General features: G+C 47.0%; 1 protein-coding gene across 1 annotated transcript in view; it reads left to right on the forward strand.

The window, feature by feature from the left end:
* Nucleotides 1-17530, forward strand: part of Tmem163 (transmembrane protein 163) — a 181475-nt gene that overhangs the window by 146190 nt on the left and 17755 nt on the right. The window contains exon 5 of the mRNA XM_050161476.1: nt 4390-4486. Within this exon, the coding sequence (XP_050017433.1) occupies nt 4390-4486 (97 nt within the window). The remainder of the gene's footprint in view (nt 1-4389; nt 4487-17530) is intronic.

Genomic DNA, 17530 nt, shown 5'->3' on the forward strand with positions numbered 1-17530 from the left:
GGCCAGCTTAGACTAAATGTGACCATGTCTCAAAATAAAACTACAACAAAATATCTCTACTTGGATGTCTGAGAGACGTCTCTAACTCAGTGTGTCAAAATGGACCTTTTGATACTCCCCTGTCAACACCCACTCTTTCTGAGGTCTCCATCTCAGAGGAGAACAACTCCATTGGCCCATTCTCCAGGCTTCGAGGTCGTGCATCATTCTTGACTCCCGTTAGCTTTGGACCATACTTAAGAGGACCTGTCCACCGGCACCTTCAGAGAAGCTCTCGAGTCAGAATCTCCAGACTCACTCCTCAAGTTTTACCATTCTGATCCCACCCTGCTCGGTCCCACCCTCACCTGGCCTGGGTTTTGTAGCAGCCTCAGCTGCTCTTCCTGTTTCTGCTTTGCCAGAGAGAGCCCAGTCCTGCTTTAAAACATGCCACCGCCTGTCATTTCCAAGCCCTGGTCCCCCGTGGCTTCCCATCCTAGAGATTCCATACCCCTACATGGCTCAAAGAACTCAAAGGGTCTACTCCCCAATGACCCTACCTCTCTCTTTATGCCCTTAATCCCAACTCTGTCCCCTCCCCCTCCTCTCATAGACTGGCTGTATCCCCATCATGTCAGGAAGACTTCCACATTAAAGTCCTGTCTTCCTTCTGTCTGGAAGGTTCTTCCCCAAATACTTGTTCCTCTTGTCAGGAGAATGGCTCCTGACACCAAGGGGTGGGGGTGCAGTGTTAACGAGACAAATAAAAGAATTCTGATACATCCCCAAAAAGCCTTTCCCAGGATGCACTTGTTGCTCTTTATAAATGAAATTGTGTGTGTGTGTTTTGTAGGTACCTGTTTGTATGTGTATGTAAACGAGTATGATAGGCACACATGTGTACATGTATGTATTGGCGTGGAGACTAGAGGTCAGCATCCAATGTCCCCATCACTTTCCCCTTATTCTTTGAGATAAAGTCTCTCGTTGATGTGCTGGGCTGGCCGGCCAGTGAATCCAGGAATTCATCCGACTTTACCTCCTCGGTGCTGGGATCACCGACTCAGTCTACCCCACCTGACATTTACATAGGTGCTCTGTTAGAGCCCGTGGGCCCCAACATAGATAACTATTTTCCCTAACTGGACTGGTACAGAGCCGCAAGGAATAATCAGACACATCTTACACGGTCATCGCGGAAGGGCATCTCAGGCTTCTTCTCTCCTGAAGATCTCTTTGCATTTATTCTCCAAACAACTTTTATACTAACACATAACTGAGCGGGAAAACACCTGTCTCCTAAGTAACCAGGTGAATGGAGTTTTTTCACGTCCACATCTACCTGTCTGCTGTGTATGCTAGCTGTCATGTAGGCTTGAATCAGCATCTCTATCAGGCATCCTCCAAATTACAAAGAAAGAAGCAACACATATCCTGACCCTTTGTTAGGCAGAGACAGCTTGTCTGCAGGGCTATGTGACCACCTCAAATGGGGCCTATGGCTTCAGAGCCCGGCTGCCACACCATATAGAAATATGGGCCTACAGTGCTTAGGATCCGCACTCAGGTCCTCTTGCTTGCATGGTGGAAACCGCTTTTCCCACTGTGCCACCTCTCCCACCCCTGTGAGGCCCATTTGATTTGCTCAGAGTCAGCTTGCAGGCCCCTTGGAAGCACTCTGTGATTTAAATGTTTCCTTTCTCCACATCTTGAAGAAGGAACTTAGGCTTATGCGTCACATTCTAGTGCTCAGAAGGGTTCTTGGCAAAAGGTGGGCCCGCAGTAAGTAAATACTTCTCAACTGTGGCCTGTGGCTTAATAGGCAGATCAGCTCATATAGTCACAGAGAGCCTGCCGTGAGAGATGGAGAGCCGGCCCCCCTTTCCTGTGGGTTCCTAGCAGGCAGAACCTAGGAACAGGGCTGCAGCAGATTCCCTCAGTTTCCTTCTAGCACGTTCTCAGGTGATGTGGGTCCTAACCACACACACACACACACACACACACACACACACACACACTTCCCACGGAATCTCAGTTCACTTTGAGCCATCGATTAGGGGTTGCAAGGAAGGGGAAGTGGGTCATTTGCTTTATTGAAGTTTTCTCTAACTCAGGAAGCCATGTAGGGTTTAGGCAGGAGAGAAAAGGAATGTGTATTCTCTCTGGAACCCTGGCTGCTCAGGGCCCCTTTCCCTCAGCTAGGCCTGCCTGTGCAGGAGAAGGCGGGTGTGTAGAGGGAGCCAATTCCACTCTGCCTACCAGACCAGTAGTTCACTTAGTCCTCATGGAGAAGGAGTCACCTTTTCTCTATTTGCTTCTAGCCTAAATCATTGAAGTGTTTGTTCTGGAGACTAAGAGAGGTGGTGGTCATGTGACATAGTGTTCATGTGACATCATACCCTGAGCCTTTGCTGAGTGGGCTGGCCACTGGGAGGTCATTAGTTGAATCAGGTTCTATTTCTTGTAGCATGTGTGTGTGTGTGGTTTGAACATGTTCCTGTGTGTATGTACATGTGTATGTGATTATGCATTTGGAGGCCAGGTGTTGACATCAGATATCTTCCTCAGTTCCTTTCTACTTGGTTTTGTTTGCATTTGTTTTAATGTTTAATTTTTTTTAAAAAAGAATCTACATGTGTATGTGTGTGTCTGTATGTATATGCCACATGTATGCAGGCCAAGAGGCCAAGAGAGGATATTGAATTTCCATCACTGAAGCTTCAGCTGGCTTTGAACAGCTGGATGTAGGTTCTTAGAGCCAAACTCAGGTGCCATGGAAGGGCAGTAAATATTCCTTACTGTGGAGCAAGCTCTCCGGCCCCTGCACACGTTGTTTTTGAACCATGATCTCTCACTGACTCCAGAGCCCACTAGGTCAGCTCACTGGTTGGCCAGTGTGCCCCAGGAATCAACCCGTCTTTTCTTTTTATGGGTGCTGGAGCTCTACACTCAGGTCCTCTGGCTTGTGCAGCAGACAGCTTACCCATTGCACCTTCCACCCCACCCTTCAGGCTCTATTTCTAGGTAGAACTCAATGCCTTCCATGACCTTGAGCCAAACCTCCGAACCTGGTCTCTCTGGCTTTGTCTCCTTGTGTTAATGAAACACACATCACCCTCCCCATTCATAAACTGCAGAAAAACAAACACCTGGATTGAGGAGCCCTCCGGGGGATTTGGGAGCTGATGTGCAGAACTCTGAGTGCCTGAGGAGAAAGCTGCTGTGTAAACACAATGTATTATTAATACAATGTTAAAAAATAGCATTGCAGCCTGAGCTATTCATAGCTGCTTTGGGCTGCAGAAGCAGAAGGCCCCTGACACACAGGCCCTAACACAGTTTTGGGAAGCAGGGGCTATGGTTTTCAAGTCTGCAACACACTGAAAAGAAGAGAAAAATGAGATTTTAGTAAAAAAAAAAATTGAGCAAATTCTTGTGTATAAGAGAAGTGTATATACAAGGAAGGTTGCAGTTTGTGAGGTCCAACTTAACAAAATGGGTGGCAAGCTTCTTTCATTACACTTTAGAGTTACTTGACAATGTGAATAGTTTGAGGGTACAGGGATGAAGGATAGGAGTCCCCCTCCTCTCCTCAAATCCATTAGAAAGCTGACAATGCTGCCTCAGACTCCATGGTGAGAAACTCGTAGGTGGGTAAACTAGCAATGATTAGTTACTGGTTTGGTTAGCTAACTACTTAGTTGGTCTTATCCACTCAACAGATGCACCCGGGGCATCTGCTACGTGCTCCAGCGGACATTGGGAAATGGAAGATATCAATTATTACCTAAGGGACATATTCTCCCTCTCTCTCTCTCTCTCTCTCTCTCTCTCTCTCTCTCTCTCTCTCTCTCTCTCTCTGTGTGTGTGTGTGTGTGTGTAGGCCAGAGAGCAATTTCAGGCATCTTTCTTCTGTCACTTTTTGAGACAGGGTCTTTCACTGAACCTGGAGCTCACTGGTTTGTTTACATTAACTTTTCAGCAAGCCCCTGGAATCCATTCTAGATAAGGAATTGGCAACATACCAAAGAAATGATTCCATCTAAGTAGATTAGTGAACAATGAGCTTCATTGGGGCTACTTACAGGAGCACAGGTTGACTAAAGGCAGCTGCATAATTGAAAAGCTTGTCCCAGTACAATGACAAGTCACAAAAGCTGCCTCCCAGGAGCCCCCTCTACAACTTTCAGGCAGTTACACTGAAGAAAATCACCGTTTATGTAACATTCAAGAATGGGCGTTGTGAGTCTTGTAAGTTTCAGGAGTTTACTGAGACCTGTATGTTTTGTTAACTTCCTAAGACTTGTAAGTGTCCTTTACTTTCTGAGGCTTAATGAGCCTCCCTCCAGGGGAAAATGTTTTAATTTAGAGGAAATAACTACACAACTCTCCATGTTCTTTTTCTTACAGAGCCTGTGTCATCTTGGGGGTGATCTTTCTTCTGTCATCTGTCTGTATAGTGGTCAAAGCCATTCATGACCTTTCAACAAGGCTGCTCCCTGAAGTGGTAAGGTCCTTCTTTCCTGACATTCGTCCCTGAAGTTCCCACCTTGATTGTCACACGGGTCTGCTGCAGTGGGTGGGTAAGGGAAGGAAGGCCCTCTTAGGGACCAGAAGAACTCACTCCAGGGACACAAATGACACTGCATAGTGAAGTTCCGGGTCAGATGAGACTCCACATAGTTGAGCTGGTTCTGCCTTCTATGTCCTGCTGGCTTTTTGACGAGTTTTAAAGCAAGATGCCTTTCTTTTCCTACAAAAAGAATTGTATAGGTGCAGCTGTGATCCAGCCTGTTGTCTGAATCCAATGATTACTATAATAAGAAGCATTTCTTTTTTTATTTTGCACCTCAATGCAGATGTAAATCTGTTTCCATAGGTTTCCTAGCATGACTGATGTCTAGCTATATAAACTAGAAAAAACAATTTCTGACAGGGATGTTTCTCACTGTTTTGTCCTCTGATGATTACTTTAGCTCTTTCTTCCCCTATTCTCTCTGGATATTTTTGTAGCTTCCTATTGGGCAGCCTTCATAGAAGGCAACTGATTTGGTGACTAGGTGATAAAGATGCTGCTTTTATAATTTTTTACATTTGGGTTCAGGACAATGTAAACAAGAAACATTGGCTTGTCAGATGTGTTTGGATTTCAGCTTGACCACAGCATACCATTTTATATATGTCAGAATGATCAGGGAGACTGCATTAATCTTTTGGATGACATAGTGCACCTGTGCTTATGTAATGCTTGTATAACTTTGGAAGTGGGACCTTGTGGGTCTTGTAAATTTCAGGAGCTTCCTGAGACTTGTGAGTTTTGTTGGCTTTCTGCACCTTGTAAGTTTCTTTTACTTTCTGAGTCTTAAGAGCCTTGCTCCAGGAGGGAATGTTTCAATTTGGAGAAAATATTTATATAACTGTCCATAGTCTGTTTCTTATAGATACTGTGTCATCTTGAGGGTAATTCTCCTCCTCTGTGTGTGTGTGTGTATGTATGTATGTATGTGTGTGTGTGAGAGAGAAAGAAACAGAGACAGAAACACACAGAGAGACAGAGAAAGGTAGACAAATAGACACACACAGAGTTAATGAAAACTTAAAGGGATATTGTGCTACATTTAGTAGAGGCATCCAGGTGGCTGCTGGCATTGATTCTTCTCTCTCTTGAAGTCATCTCTTTCATAGTCCATTAGCACTTTAACTGTTCTTTATCAGCAACATAGCCCTGAACCTGCTCCTGTGATCTCTCAGGAAGGAAAAGCAGAAGCCATACTAGGAAGGGACCTACTTAGGGTACTCAGTCACTTTTAGGGCTGCAGTTAGCTTGCGAAAACACTCTGACCGCCTCTATGCTTGGGTCCCTCCCTTCTAAGGACTGAGTTGTCTCCCACCATCTGCCCAGCTGCTGCAGGTCTTAGGCCTGTCTGGCCTCCTCCTCATCAAACTCTATGTCACATGACCCATTTCGCTAGCGTATGAATCTGCTTAGCATAGAAGACACCAGGGATGATTATGCATGTTACACTTTGGGTAGGTGACACCTGATTTTTCAGAGTCTATGAACATGCCCGAGCTTGAAGAACTAGCACTGGGTAGAGCTTTTTAGCACTGTGCCAGTTGACACAGTCGTTTATTAAGATATTAAAGATGAATTTCCAGCAGGCATCATGGCATGGGATGGATGACTTTGCTCACAGGCCTCTATAGAAATACTCCTTGTCTCTCTCTCAATAGCAGAAGCTCTTTTAGCTGGCGCAGTCACTCACTACCCATGGTGCAGATGGTCTTAGGTGAGGTGAAGAAGCTCAGCGATTTTAATCCTGCCTCACTCCACCAGAGTCTAAAGATCCACCCCACATCAGGTTTAGAGGGAGAAGGGCCGCAGGGTTATGTCTAAGATGGGCCTTATTCTTGGAAGACCGAGGCTGCTGTGGTCTTTTAGCAGTTCTGGGACGAAACTGAAAGTTTATAAATTATATCGCTTTGTGGCTATCCTGCACATGGTTGGTTTTATTTTTAAGTTATTTAGCATCATGAAAAGTTAACAAGGAGTATTTGCTGTTTGCCTGAGCAGCACACAGGGACAATTAACACTACCAGTGCATAGAAAATTGTTTATTTTTAATGCATGGGGTGGGGTGTGCATGAGGACATGGGGGTGTGTGGAGGTCAGAGGACACACACTAGTGTTGTCCTCAGAAAGGCTGTCCCTCTCCTTTGAGTCAAGGTCTCTCACTGTCCTAGAGCTCACCAATTTGGTTGACTGCTGAGCCCCAGGGATCCACCTGCCTCTGTCTCCCCAACACTGCGATTACAAGTGTGGGGTCTGGGGACTGAACTCACGTCCCCACGCTTACAAGGAATTTACCAACTGCGCCATCTCTCCAGCCCAGTTTCTTTCTTAAATTAGTAACAGATTTCCTCATGTTGCGTATACACACTCACACACACACACACACACACACATACACACACACACACACACTACTCAGTTTTGCCTGCTATCCCAGTACAAGCTCCTCTCCATCTTCCTGCACTCCCGACCCTTTTGTATCCTGTTACCTCTTCCATTTTCATATCGTGAGTGTCTGCTACCCTCCACAGCCTCCTCCCTTAGGACCTCTTGTTCCTGGCCTCTTGTGACCTAGCCACACACACTCACTCCCACATCAATATGCATATATAAAAAGGAGAAGCCAGGCTCTGCCTACGAGAAAGAACATGAAATGTTTGTCTTCCTCTGCCTAGGTTACCTCACTTATTTCACCGAAGTTCCATCCATCTTCCTGCAAATTTCATGTTTAATGACTAAATAAAATTTTATCATGCACATGGACCACATTTTCATTTGTTGATGGGCATCTAGGTTGGTTTCATTTCCTGGCTATTGTGAAAAGAACAGCAATGAACATGGATGAGCCAGTGCCTCTGTAGTAGGAAGTAGAGTCCTCTGGGTACATGCCTCAGATTTTTCAGTCAAGTGTACTTGTTTGTTCCGTACCAGGGAAGTTTCTAGAAGCCAGCCAACAATAATCAGGCTCTCAGTTCCTGCCCTGCTGTGACTCAGGATGAGTGTTAATACAGAGTGTTTCGTGTAAATTAGATTTGTCAACTCAAACGCCCAGGGAAATCAGGCCTGGGCACAAAAAGGAGAAGTTGGCCAGTTTTGTGGTACCCAGAGAGCATGCGCCAGGTTAAAGGCTCCACCCTCCTTTAGGGTTTCAGGAGAAAAGAGTATATACCTCTGCTGGCACAAAATAGCAGAACTGGGCAGACAGCTCAGTGGACAAGCACAAGGACCTGAGCTGAGTTTCAGCATCACTGAAAAGCCAGATGCACTAGTAAGGCCTGCTTGTCACCTCAGCATTGAGGACAGAAAACGGGAGCACCCCGGGGGGCTCTCTGGTTAGCTGTATTGGTGAGTTCGGGTTCAGTGAGAGAACCTGACTAGACAAGATAAGGTGGAGAGTGAAAGGGAAAGATGCCTGGTGTCAGTCTCTGGCACATGCACATGTATGTGTGGAGTACCTGCACACAAACACATATGTAAAACACATGCACATGTGCATATAACACACACATCTTCATTCAGGCACATATACTCATGTGTATAACCCACACACCTACGCACAGACCAGACACATATGTGCGACACATACTTACATACATACTTTTGTGTCTAACACACACCTACACACAGACCAGACACATATGTGTAACACACACTTATATATATACTCATGTGTCTAACATACACACCTGCACACAGACCAGACACATGTGTAACACACACTAGCACACATACTCATGTGTCTAACACATACACCTACACAAGACACATATGTGTAACACACTTGCACACATACTCATGTGTCTAACACACACACCTGAATACAGACAGACACATATGTGTAACACACATACACCGGTGCACAGACCCAACCACCACCACAGATGCAGGAACTAATAAGATATCAAAAGCCTGATTTGAGTGAGTGAATAGTTTAACACAGGGCAAGAGAAATCTCAGCTGCACTCAGCGACTTTGCCACTTCTTGTGGGGCCTGAGCCAAACCAGGGACAGTGCTCTTAAGGGCTCCAAGGTAATGGCCATCCCTCCCAATCACACCTTAACCACTCCCCTCAAATCCAAGCTTCCTTGGCACAGCTCAGCTCTACCCTGACAGGAGCTGGCCCAGGGGCTGTGTGTGGCACCTTGGTATGAAAGCCTGGGTTTGAGCCCCGGCACCACACAAACTGTGCCTACAGGGGCAAATCAGCCACATGACCTGGCACTGGAGAGCTAGACGTTGGAGGATCGGGAGTTGAAGGTCACCTTCGGCTTCATAGTGAGTTTAAGTCTAAAGTGTACAACTCTCAGAGTGAGATTTAGTACCAGAACGTGTCAGTGTGTGTGAGTGTGCGTGTGCGTGTACACGTATCTAAGGGTATTCTGCCTGTGAGACTAGAGGAGGGCATTATTTATTCTCTATCAACCCCACATTATTCCCTAGAGACTGATTCTCACACTGAACCTGGAGCTCACTGTTTTTCATCTAGGCTGGTGGCTAGCAAGCCCTAGAGATCTTCCTGTCCCCACGTCCACTCCCCTGAAGGGCTCTGGTTATAGGTTATAGCTGGCTTTATATGTAGATTCTGCGATCTGAACTCAGGTCCCTCCTCATAGCCACTCCCCAGTTCACAATGGGTCGGTTTTCAACTAGAAATCTGTGTAGGCAGGAGTTACTCAGCTGTGAAGTCAGCTGGCTCTGAACCTCCAGAGCGTCACCAGCCCCTTGGGGTTTGTCTGGAAGCGGAACTGAGCCAGCTGGTTCTCGGGTCAGACGTGAAGCAGATCTAGGGGGTTGGTGCAGCCAGGCTGCCTGCATAAAGGGCAGAAACCTTCTCCCCACCCCTTCCACCACACCTTTGGTCAATGAGGCAGATTCTGCAAGAGACTTCTCTACGACTCTGCTCTGTTGGGCAGGAGTGGGCTGTGCTATGGCGTGAGCCAACACTTGCTCGATGCCAGCAGCTGGCTATTTACTAATTTACAGTACAAAACCAGCATCTAGTGATGGGGTGTGGTTCAGTAGAGTTGCCTTGCCTGGGTTCCATTCCCAGCACTGCCTTGAACTAGGCGTGGTAGCACGGTCCCTGCACTGGGTGGTGGAGACAGGAGGATCAGAAGTTCAAGGTCATCCTCAGCTACAGTGGGAGTTTGGGGGAAGCAAGGGTGAATATTGGCTCTAAAACAGACAGATAAATAAATAAATAAAAATAAAAAGATAGAAAATAACTTCTGAACAAAAATATTTATCTTCAGAAATATGGGCCTCGGATTGCCTTACCCACTGCATCTTACTTAATTTTTTTCATTGATATATCTATGTTGTTTAATGCTAAGATGGATTGCTTTATTCTGTTTTTCTTCTTTTGTATTTTGACCGTGGGTTGCTTCTAAAGGGTCACATCCTGTTTTGACTCTGCATCTGCTCTCATGAGGAAGGGCAGGCCGTGAGCTTTTCCTTTTCGTAGGGACACGGGCTCTAAAAGCTGAAGTCTAAGACTGTCGGTGACTGGTGGCAGAGTCTGGGTTTGAGCCCTGGTCTCTTTTGCTGGACTGCCTCTGGCTCCTGGTTCCATGGGCTTGGGCGTCTTTGTCTTTGCTGCCCACTGGCTTTCAGGGCTTAGCCCTCTGCAACATTTCGCCCCTCCTCCACTCTCTCTCTCCTTTCGTCCCTTCCTCCCTCTCTCCCTCCCTTCCTTTCCCCCCTCACCTTCTTTCGCCTCACTTCTCTCTTCTTCCTCACTCTGTTCCTTCTCCTCCTCCTTTCCCTGCTCCTCACATATGACCCTTGGCACTTGTGTGATTCCTCCCACACAAAAATAAACCAATGTAGTTTTAAAAACTGTAAACTCATCCTTGTCCGGTCACTTCCTGCCTGCCTTCTGCTCTGTGTTGACCTTCATCTGCTTCCCTGGTCACTTGCACGTGGAAATATCCTGCCTTTACCCCTGCTTGGCCTGCCCCTGCTGGTGGGATCTCTTGAGCATGGCTTTAGAGCAGTGGTTCTCAACCCCCCTAATGCTGGGGTCCTTTCCTACAGTTCCTCATGTTGCCGTGACCCCCAACCATAAAGTTAGTTTCCTTGCTACTTTGTAAGTGTGGTTTTGCTACTGGTAATGTAAATATCTGTGTTTTCTGATGGTCTTAGATGATCCTTGTGAAAGGGTCATTGGACCCCAAAAGGGGTCGCAATCCCCGCCCCCAGTTGAGAGCTGATGATAGACACAAAAGCATCTGACAGAAGGAAGTGAGAGAATGGCTGTGTCTGAAGGAACAGCAGGGACACGGGGCTAAAGGAGCGTTTTCCTGATCTTGCTGTCCATAAGTGTCTCATTGGCCTCTGCAACGAGGGTCTCGTTTGAGGAGGGTATTTCTCCAGGTCCCACAGGTCTCCAGTGAGGTCTCTGAGGCTCATAGCAACGGTGTTAAAGATGAGAGATTGGAGATTCCAACTGTAAACTGAAGTCCCAGAAGAGAAGGAAATGCTTCCAGCCCAGCAAAGACTCTTGAAGGCTGATTGACGGATCACATGATTGGGCTGAGTTGGAATGTTGCCAGTCTGAAGCCAGATCATGTGTGGCTGTTTTTAGCCTCTTGTTAACAACTGTCTTTGCCTGCCTCCGTGACTGACCTACCAACACCCATGACTGCAAAAGCTGGAAGATCATGGTAACTTGACCACTCACTCCAACCCAAAGCCAGACTGTCATACACAGCATCTGAGACGATCCTTACAGAGACGTCCCCAATTTTCCGAACCCACCTACCTGATATTCCAGGCCATATATTTAAAAACCCCTTGACTTATGACTTTCTTTATTCCGTTAGTGTAAAATCCCCGTGAGGTAGAGACACTTACCATGCAAGCTCGACAGCCTCAGTCTGATCCCCGGAGTCTGCACAAACTTGGAAAGAAAAAACTGACTCGGCAAAGTTGTCCTCTGACTTCCAAATGTGCACTGTGGAGTACACATACACACACACAAACACAGACACATACAACACACAAAATACACACACAAACACACACACAAATTATCATTTTTTTAAAGGTAGCTGGGTCCTGAGAAATGACACCTGAAGTTGACCTTTGACCTCTACATACTTGCACGCACACACATAGAAGAATACACAGTCACAGAATTTGTCAATGTTGGTCGACACGTGTACTTAAAACACAGGGGCTGTGCTTAGCCACAAGTGGCCTCCCATTGCGAGGCCAGCTAGGAGCCCACTGAGATCTACCTAGGACAGATGAGTCGCCATAAAGATAGGGTTTGCTCTCCCAGTGGTGACCCAGACACTCTGCTGACGATACTGTTTACCTGTGCTATAAACAGATGGTGTGGAAGACAATGTGTTTGCTTAGACAGGAAAGCTAAACAGGGAGCTAAATATAGCAGCAGTCCGCAGAGGAGCTGTGAGGGAAACACGCGTGACATCATGGCACATCCCATGAAGGACCCTGGCAGCTTGGGCTCCTGAGTGTTCATCTGCATCAGCTTCTGAGGTGTGAGCAGGTCGTCCTCCTGCTCTCTTGACTGTCAGCTCTGGTTTCCTGGGAGACTCAGGCGTCTCCAATGGGTCTTTTTCCTGGCTCGGGGAACCTTTGTTTTTAATGAGTTTGATGTATCTGTGAGCAACCCGCCATGTTGCTTCATCCTGTTGTGTTTTCTTCCTCAGAAACAGGGTTCCTTAGCTTGTCGTCTCATTAGACTTTTGGGGCATTTCCGCAGTGGGTGGAGGTGTTGGACCGGCCACCATCTTACAACAAAGAGAAGGCTCAAGGGAGAGAGCCACAGACTCTGAATGGAGATGTAAATGATACACAGTCTTAGAGGCAGTGAGTGGACCCACGTTTCCTGACAACTGATCAGAGGCTCTCCCTGAGGACTGAGGGTTGCAAAGCCAGGCTCCACAGAGAGCTTCTAAAGATGGCTGTGTGAGAGACGCAGTCCGGAGACCCCAGCCCCACATAAGACTCAGTCAGTTCCAAGTCTAGGATCCTTCCCATTTTTAATGACGGGAAACAACCCCTACCCCGCCCCAGCAGCTTTGGAGATTTTTAACTTGATTAGCATCATGAAGACCCATCTTGTGGGAGTGCAGTAACAAAAAAGGAAAGATAGGTTCATTTCTTTCCTGGTGCCAGTGTTCTGCCCCCTCCTATCCAAGGCAGATCTGTGTATTTAAGGGTGCTGATGATGTGGTTTGAGCTCTTGCGTAGTGTGTGTCAGGTCCTGGGGTCCATCCCTGCAGCTCCCCCCCCCTCTGCTTCTCTCTCTGTTCCTATGGAGACATTCACAGATACACATAAAGAAATGAAACAAATCTTAGAGAACAAAGACAAGAGAAAACAAAGCAGAACAGTACTTCACTATTTCAACGAATCTTCCCTTGGGCAACTCTAACCTCTTGGAACTTGTTTTTCTAACTGACTAACTAATTAACCAACTTAGTTAATGCTTGTTTCTCTATGAGGTTTTCATTTGGAGAAAGGAACAAACATAATTTCAAAAGCCGTTTGGTGCCGTAGTATAGATAGTATAAATCCTCCCTTCGCTTCCCTACACACCCCTCGGCCGAGGGACCTTTCTGCATTTGGGACTGTTGTTTAGCCAGCGGTGAGGCTCATACTGAACGCTTGTTTTATTTCTTAAGCTCACACTAGAATGCCTGTTTATACGGTGCACACAGTAAGTCCCAGCACAGCAAAGCAGTGGAAAGGGAGTTCTTGTAGAAATGAGAGCCCTTACTGTGAACTTCTTGTGCTCGGTCCTCATGTCACGTGAGAAGTGCTGTTTAGAATATTCCGCCTATGGCCAAAATACAAGTATTTGCTCACAAAACCACACATCATGTAACCATGTTGTTGGGGGAACATTGGATATTTTTCTGGGATATAGGTTTGGGGACACTGGGTTGCCGGAGAGCCTGTGTCCCTCCCTGCTTCCCCTCTCCCTCAAAATGAGCTCTTTGACCTTTGACCATCTCAGATCAAAATGGTTGAAGACAGGCTCTTTCCCCTAAAGAATTTTCCAAGGAGAGACAAAAAGGAAACTGGAGTGGCTGTGGGAGCTAGACCTCCCCCCTGTGTGGTGTGTGTGTGTGTGTGTGTTTAGGGTCGTTAGAAGAAACCGCTGCTAAGAGCTGCAGGCCTCCACAGTCTTCCTCAGTGACGGCAGCTGTGTCCTGAGTTCTGCCCACCAGCTGTCTGTCTTTACCAACTCTGTCTTCATTAGCAATTCTCAAACACTACTAGCCCCAGTCTAGGTGTATTTTAATGACATTTATTTATTTATTTATTTATTTATTTATTTTTTGATTTTTCGAGACAGGGTTTCTCTGTGGCTTTGGAGCCTGTCCTGGAACTAGCTCTGTAGACCAGGCTGGTCTCGAACTCACAGAGATCCGCCTGCCTCTGCCTCCCGAGTGCTGGGATTTTAATGACTTTTAGGTAGTCCAGGCTGGCCTTGAACTCCTTAGGTAGATAAGGATAACCTCTTTCCCCTACTTCCCTATTGCCGAGATTACAGGCGTGTGCTACCATGCATGGCTGATGCTCTTCTGGGCACTGAACTCAGGACTCTGTTTGCCAGGCAAACACTCCATTAACCGAGCTACATCTCCAACCAGGTTTCAGCTGATACCCATGTCCCCAAAACAGCCTGTCCTCATGCTGATGTGTGAAGTAACTGTTACCACACTGCAGTAGAACTCTGGAACTTTTTTGGTTGTTATTTGTGGTGGTTATTTCCCATATCTTGGAGTTTACACCAAGAGAGAGAGGCCTTTGGGAACTTGGACTTGCTGCCTCCCAAGGAAAAGCTGAGTGCTTGTTGACTGAACAAAATCAGGTATGTCCAAGGCTGGTCTAGGTTAGGCCAGGACTGCGGTTAGGAAGATCAACAACCAATGGGATCTTGTCTTTCAGGGAATCAGGAAGGTTGCCAGGGAGCCCTTGGCAGACTCTTCAGTGTCTGTAGAGAAGCACAATAGACTGGCAAAGAAGGGTGTGTCTCAGACTGCTCCCCACATTCAAGGCTTTGACTGATCCATGGTGAATATGAGTGGGTTTGGGGGTCTGCACATTCGTTTTTCCTTTGGAATCTCAGCTGTTAGTATTTATTCAGTTGTTACTCATGAGTACATGAGCGTGTCTGAGTGAATGTGTACTGCGTGAGCACAATCCAGAAGAGGGTGTTGGATCCCCTGGAGCTGGAGTTCAGGTGGTTGGGAGCCATTCAGTGTGTGGGCTCAGAACTGAGCTCAGGGCCTCTGGATGAGCAACAAGCACTCTTAGCTGCTGAGTTAGCCAGCCAGCTCCAGCTAGGAGCATTTAATATTTTTTCTGTTTTGTCCTCTGATGTGGGAGTGTCATATATCAATCTGTTGATTTCATTGGTTAAGTAATAAACACACTGCTTGGCCTCATAGGTTAAAGCATTGGTGGGAGGAAAACAGAATAGAATTCTGGGCAGAAGAGGAAGTGAGGTCAGACTCTGCTCTGCTCCCGGACAGCATGGATGGAGGCTAGAATCTTCCCGGTAAGCGCACCTTGGGGTGCTTACACAGATGATTAGAAATGGGCTAGTCCAGGTGAGAGAATTAGCCTGTAAGGGCTAGAGTTCTTGGGCCAAGCAGTTCTTAAATGAATAAGTTTGTGTGTTGTTATTTCGGGCATGAGCTAGCCAAGCGGCCAGGGTGTTGGGGACGCAGCCCTGCCGCCGCTCATATTTCAACAGTCCTCAAATGACAAGGGCCGTGAAATGCTCACCTGTGGGAGGAGCTGGCCGAGGTAATTTGCATAGAGGCCCGTTTTCTGCTTCTCACTTTTCCTCTTCTGGGTCTCCTAGGTATGTGGTGGTTTTAGTTTCTGAGATTCTTGACGGTAACTCTTGGGGGACCAGCTCATTTGCAGGCTGCGAGGATGAATGTGTGGTGTGTGAGGCTCCCTCCAGTGGCCTAGACCTTGTCGTGAAATCTGCTGGCTGTGGCGCGGAATATGTACATATTGAGTGTCAATCACCCAGTGAACCCACTGCATTTGGTTGAAGACCCTAAAGACTGAGGCCAGGTCTCCCTGAGGAAAGAGGGGGTCATTCCGGCTATGGGCGTTAGCGTCTGTTCTGACCACCCTGCTGCTTGGCCTTGCGGGCTTCTAACTGCAGACTCACCAGAACCACCTCAGCTGATGCCTCTCAGTAGCTGTCTGCCGTTAGCTGACTTTCTCAGGCTGGACTCTGACCGAGACAGCCGCAATTACTATCCTGAAATATTCTCCTTAAATGTCTAAGATGACAGCTGGGGAGTGCCTCACTATGGTAGACCAAGGTGGACTGGAATATATAATTCTTCTGCCTCAACCTTTCAAAGGCTGAGATTATGGGTGTGGGCCACCAGGATGGGCTTATTACTTGTTTTTCTCCAACTTAGACACACACACCCCCTAAGTTGTTTTACAAGGTTCATTATTTAAAAAAAAACACTTAACCTCTTCCCTAGAGACAACATTTATAATTTTTAGACATCTCCACATCACTTTTATATTTTATTTTAGTTTTTATTATTAGAGTATACTTAAAAATATTAATTATGTGTCAGTATAATTGGTTTTCTTTGTTAGCTCACTCTAGAAACTTCCTCACAAACATGTTCAGAGGTGTGTCTCCCAGGTGATTCCAGAGCCCAGCAGGCCGACCATCAAGATTAACTGCCACAGGTTATGTATGTGATGGAATGTTTTTAGGAACCCCGAGAAGCCTCTTCATTTAAATGTCATGATCATCCGGGGAGGAGGGTGTAGCCAGGTAGTCACCAGCGAAGGAAAGCATGGGCCCAGCCAGGTGGTTCATCTCTGCAACCATGGCAACACCCAGATATTGGAATACTCGGTTTCAGAGATTTACATTCTCATATGAGAAAGCAGCAGTGTGTCTGATGCCTCATGGAGCAGAAGCCAGGATGCACCAGGGGGTGTCAGCCAGCCTCTCAGAAGGTCCTGCTGGACCCCTGGACAATCATAGTGCCTTTGCTGGCAAGGCTGTGGCTTCCTTCCATGGTTCCTATGACCCTCACATCCGTCTCAGCTCCGTGGACCCCAGGAAGCTGGCACCTACTCTGCTCACTACCTGGCAGACCCTCACCTGTCAGTCTGTCAGGGCTGGGGTGGCCCAGTCTGTTTCAAGCCCATAAATATCCCCAATGCTCCCTGTTTATCACACCACCCATCCAAACATCAGTGTTCGACATCCTGACTTCCGAATGGCCTGATGCTACCTTACAAATTCCCAAGCCTTCCAACGAGAACACGGGGTAATTTGTCAATATGATTTAATCACCAGCAGGGAGTGAGGCTTGTGCTTGGTGCTATTTCCCCACCTCTGAGGGGGGCGGGGGAGGGTGGTGACGAAAAGTTCTGAAGATGAGAGCGACTGTGTTAATTTCACCTGGGGCCGTAAATCGATTCTCATGCATTATTCAGCAGGCACTAGCATTGCCCTGGTGGCGCTCTGACAACATGCAGTGTCAGACTGGTTTGAAATCTGTCCTCATTAGGAAGGCAAAGGGCGCCTTTTTGCAGGCATAAGCAGGCGAGCCTCCAGAGTCCTTTCTTACCCCCTCATTGCCTATGAACAGGAAAGTGGGGGTCACCAGGGGAAGGCTGGATTGACTTTGCAGATCCGGCCTCTGTCTGACATTATCAGGGACAATGCATCGTGTCCTGGACTTGCAACTGTTACTGTCACCGCCCATAAAGAATAAACCACACACAGGAGGTGACAACTGGCACACACTATTGAAGAAATTTCATTTTGACACAAGGATTTCCTGTGAGCAATGGCATGAATACAAATGCTCTGAGATGCAGCTGTCTCGGGAAGATGGGAGTGGTGCCTGGGAGGGCAGAGAAACCCGGTCACATCGTGTTAGAAACTGCGGCAGGCAGGTGTAGGGTCCTGCAGACCATGGGACACCTGT

The sequence above is a fragment of the Alexandromys fortis genome, unplaced genomic scaffold (assembly GCF_014885135.2).
Source record: "Alexandromys fortis isolate MF-2015 unplaced genomic scaffold, M_Fortis_MF-2015_v1.1 scaffold_109, whole genome shotgun sequence".
NCBI classification, from domain to species: domain Eukaryota; kingdom Metazoa; phylum Chordata; class Mammalia; order Rodentia; family Cricetidae; genus Alexandromys; species Alexandromys fortis.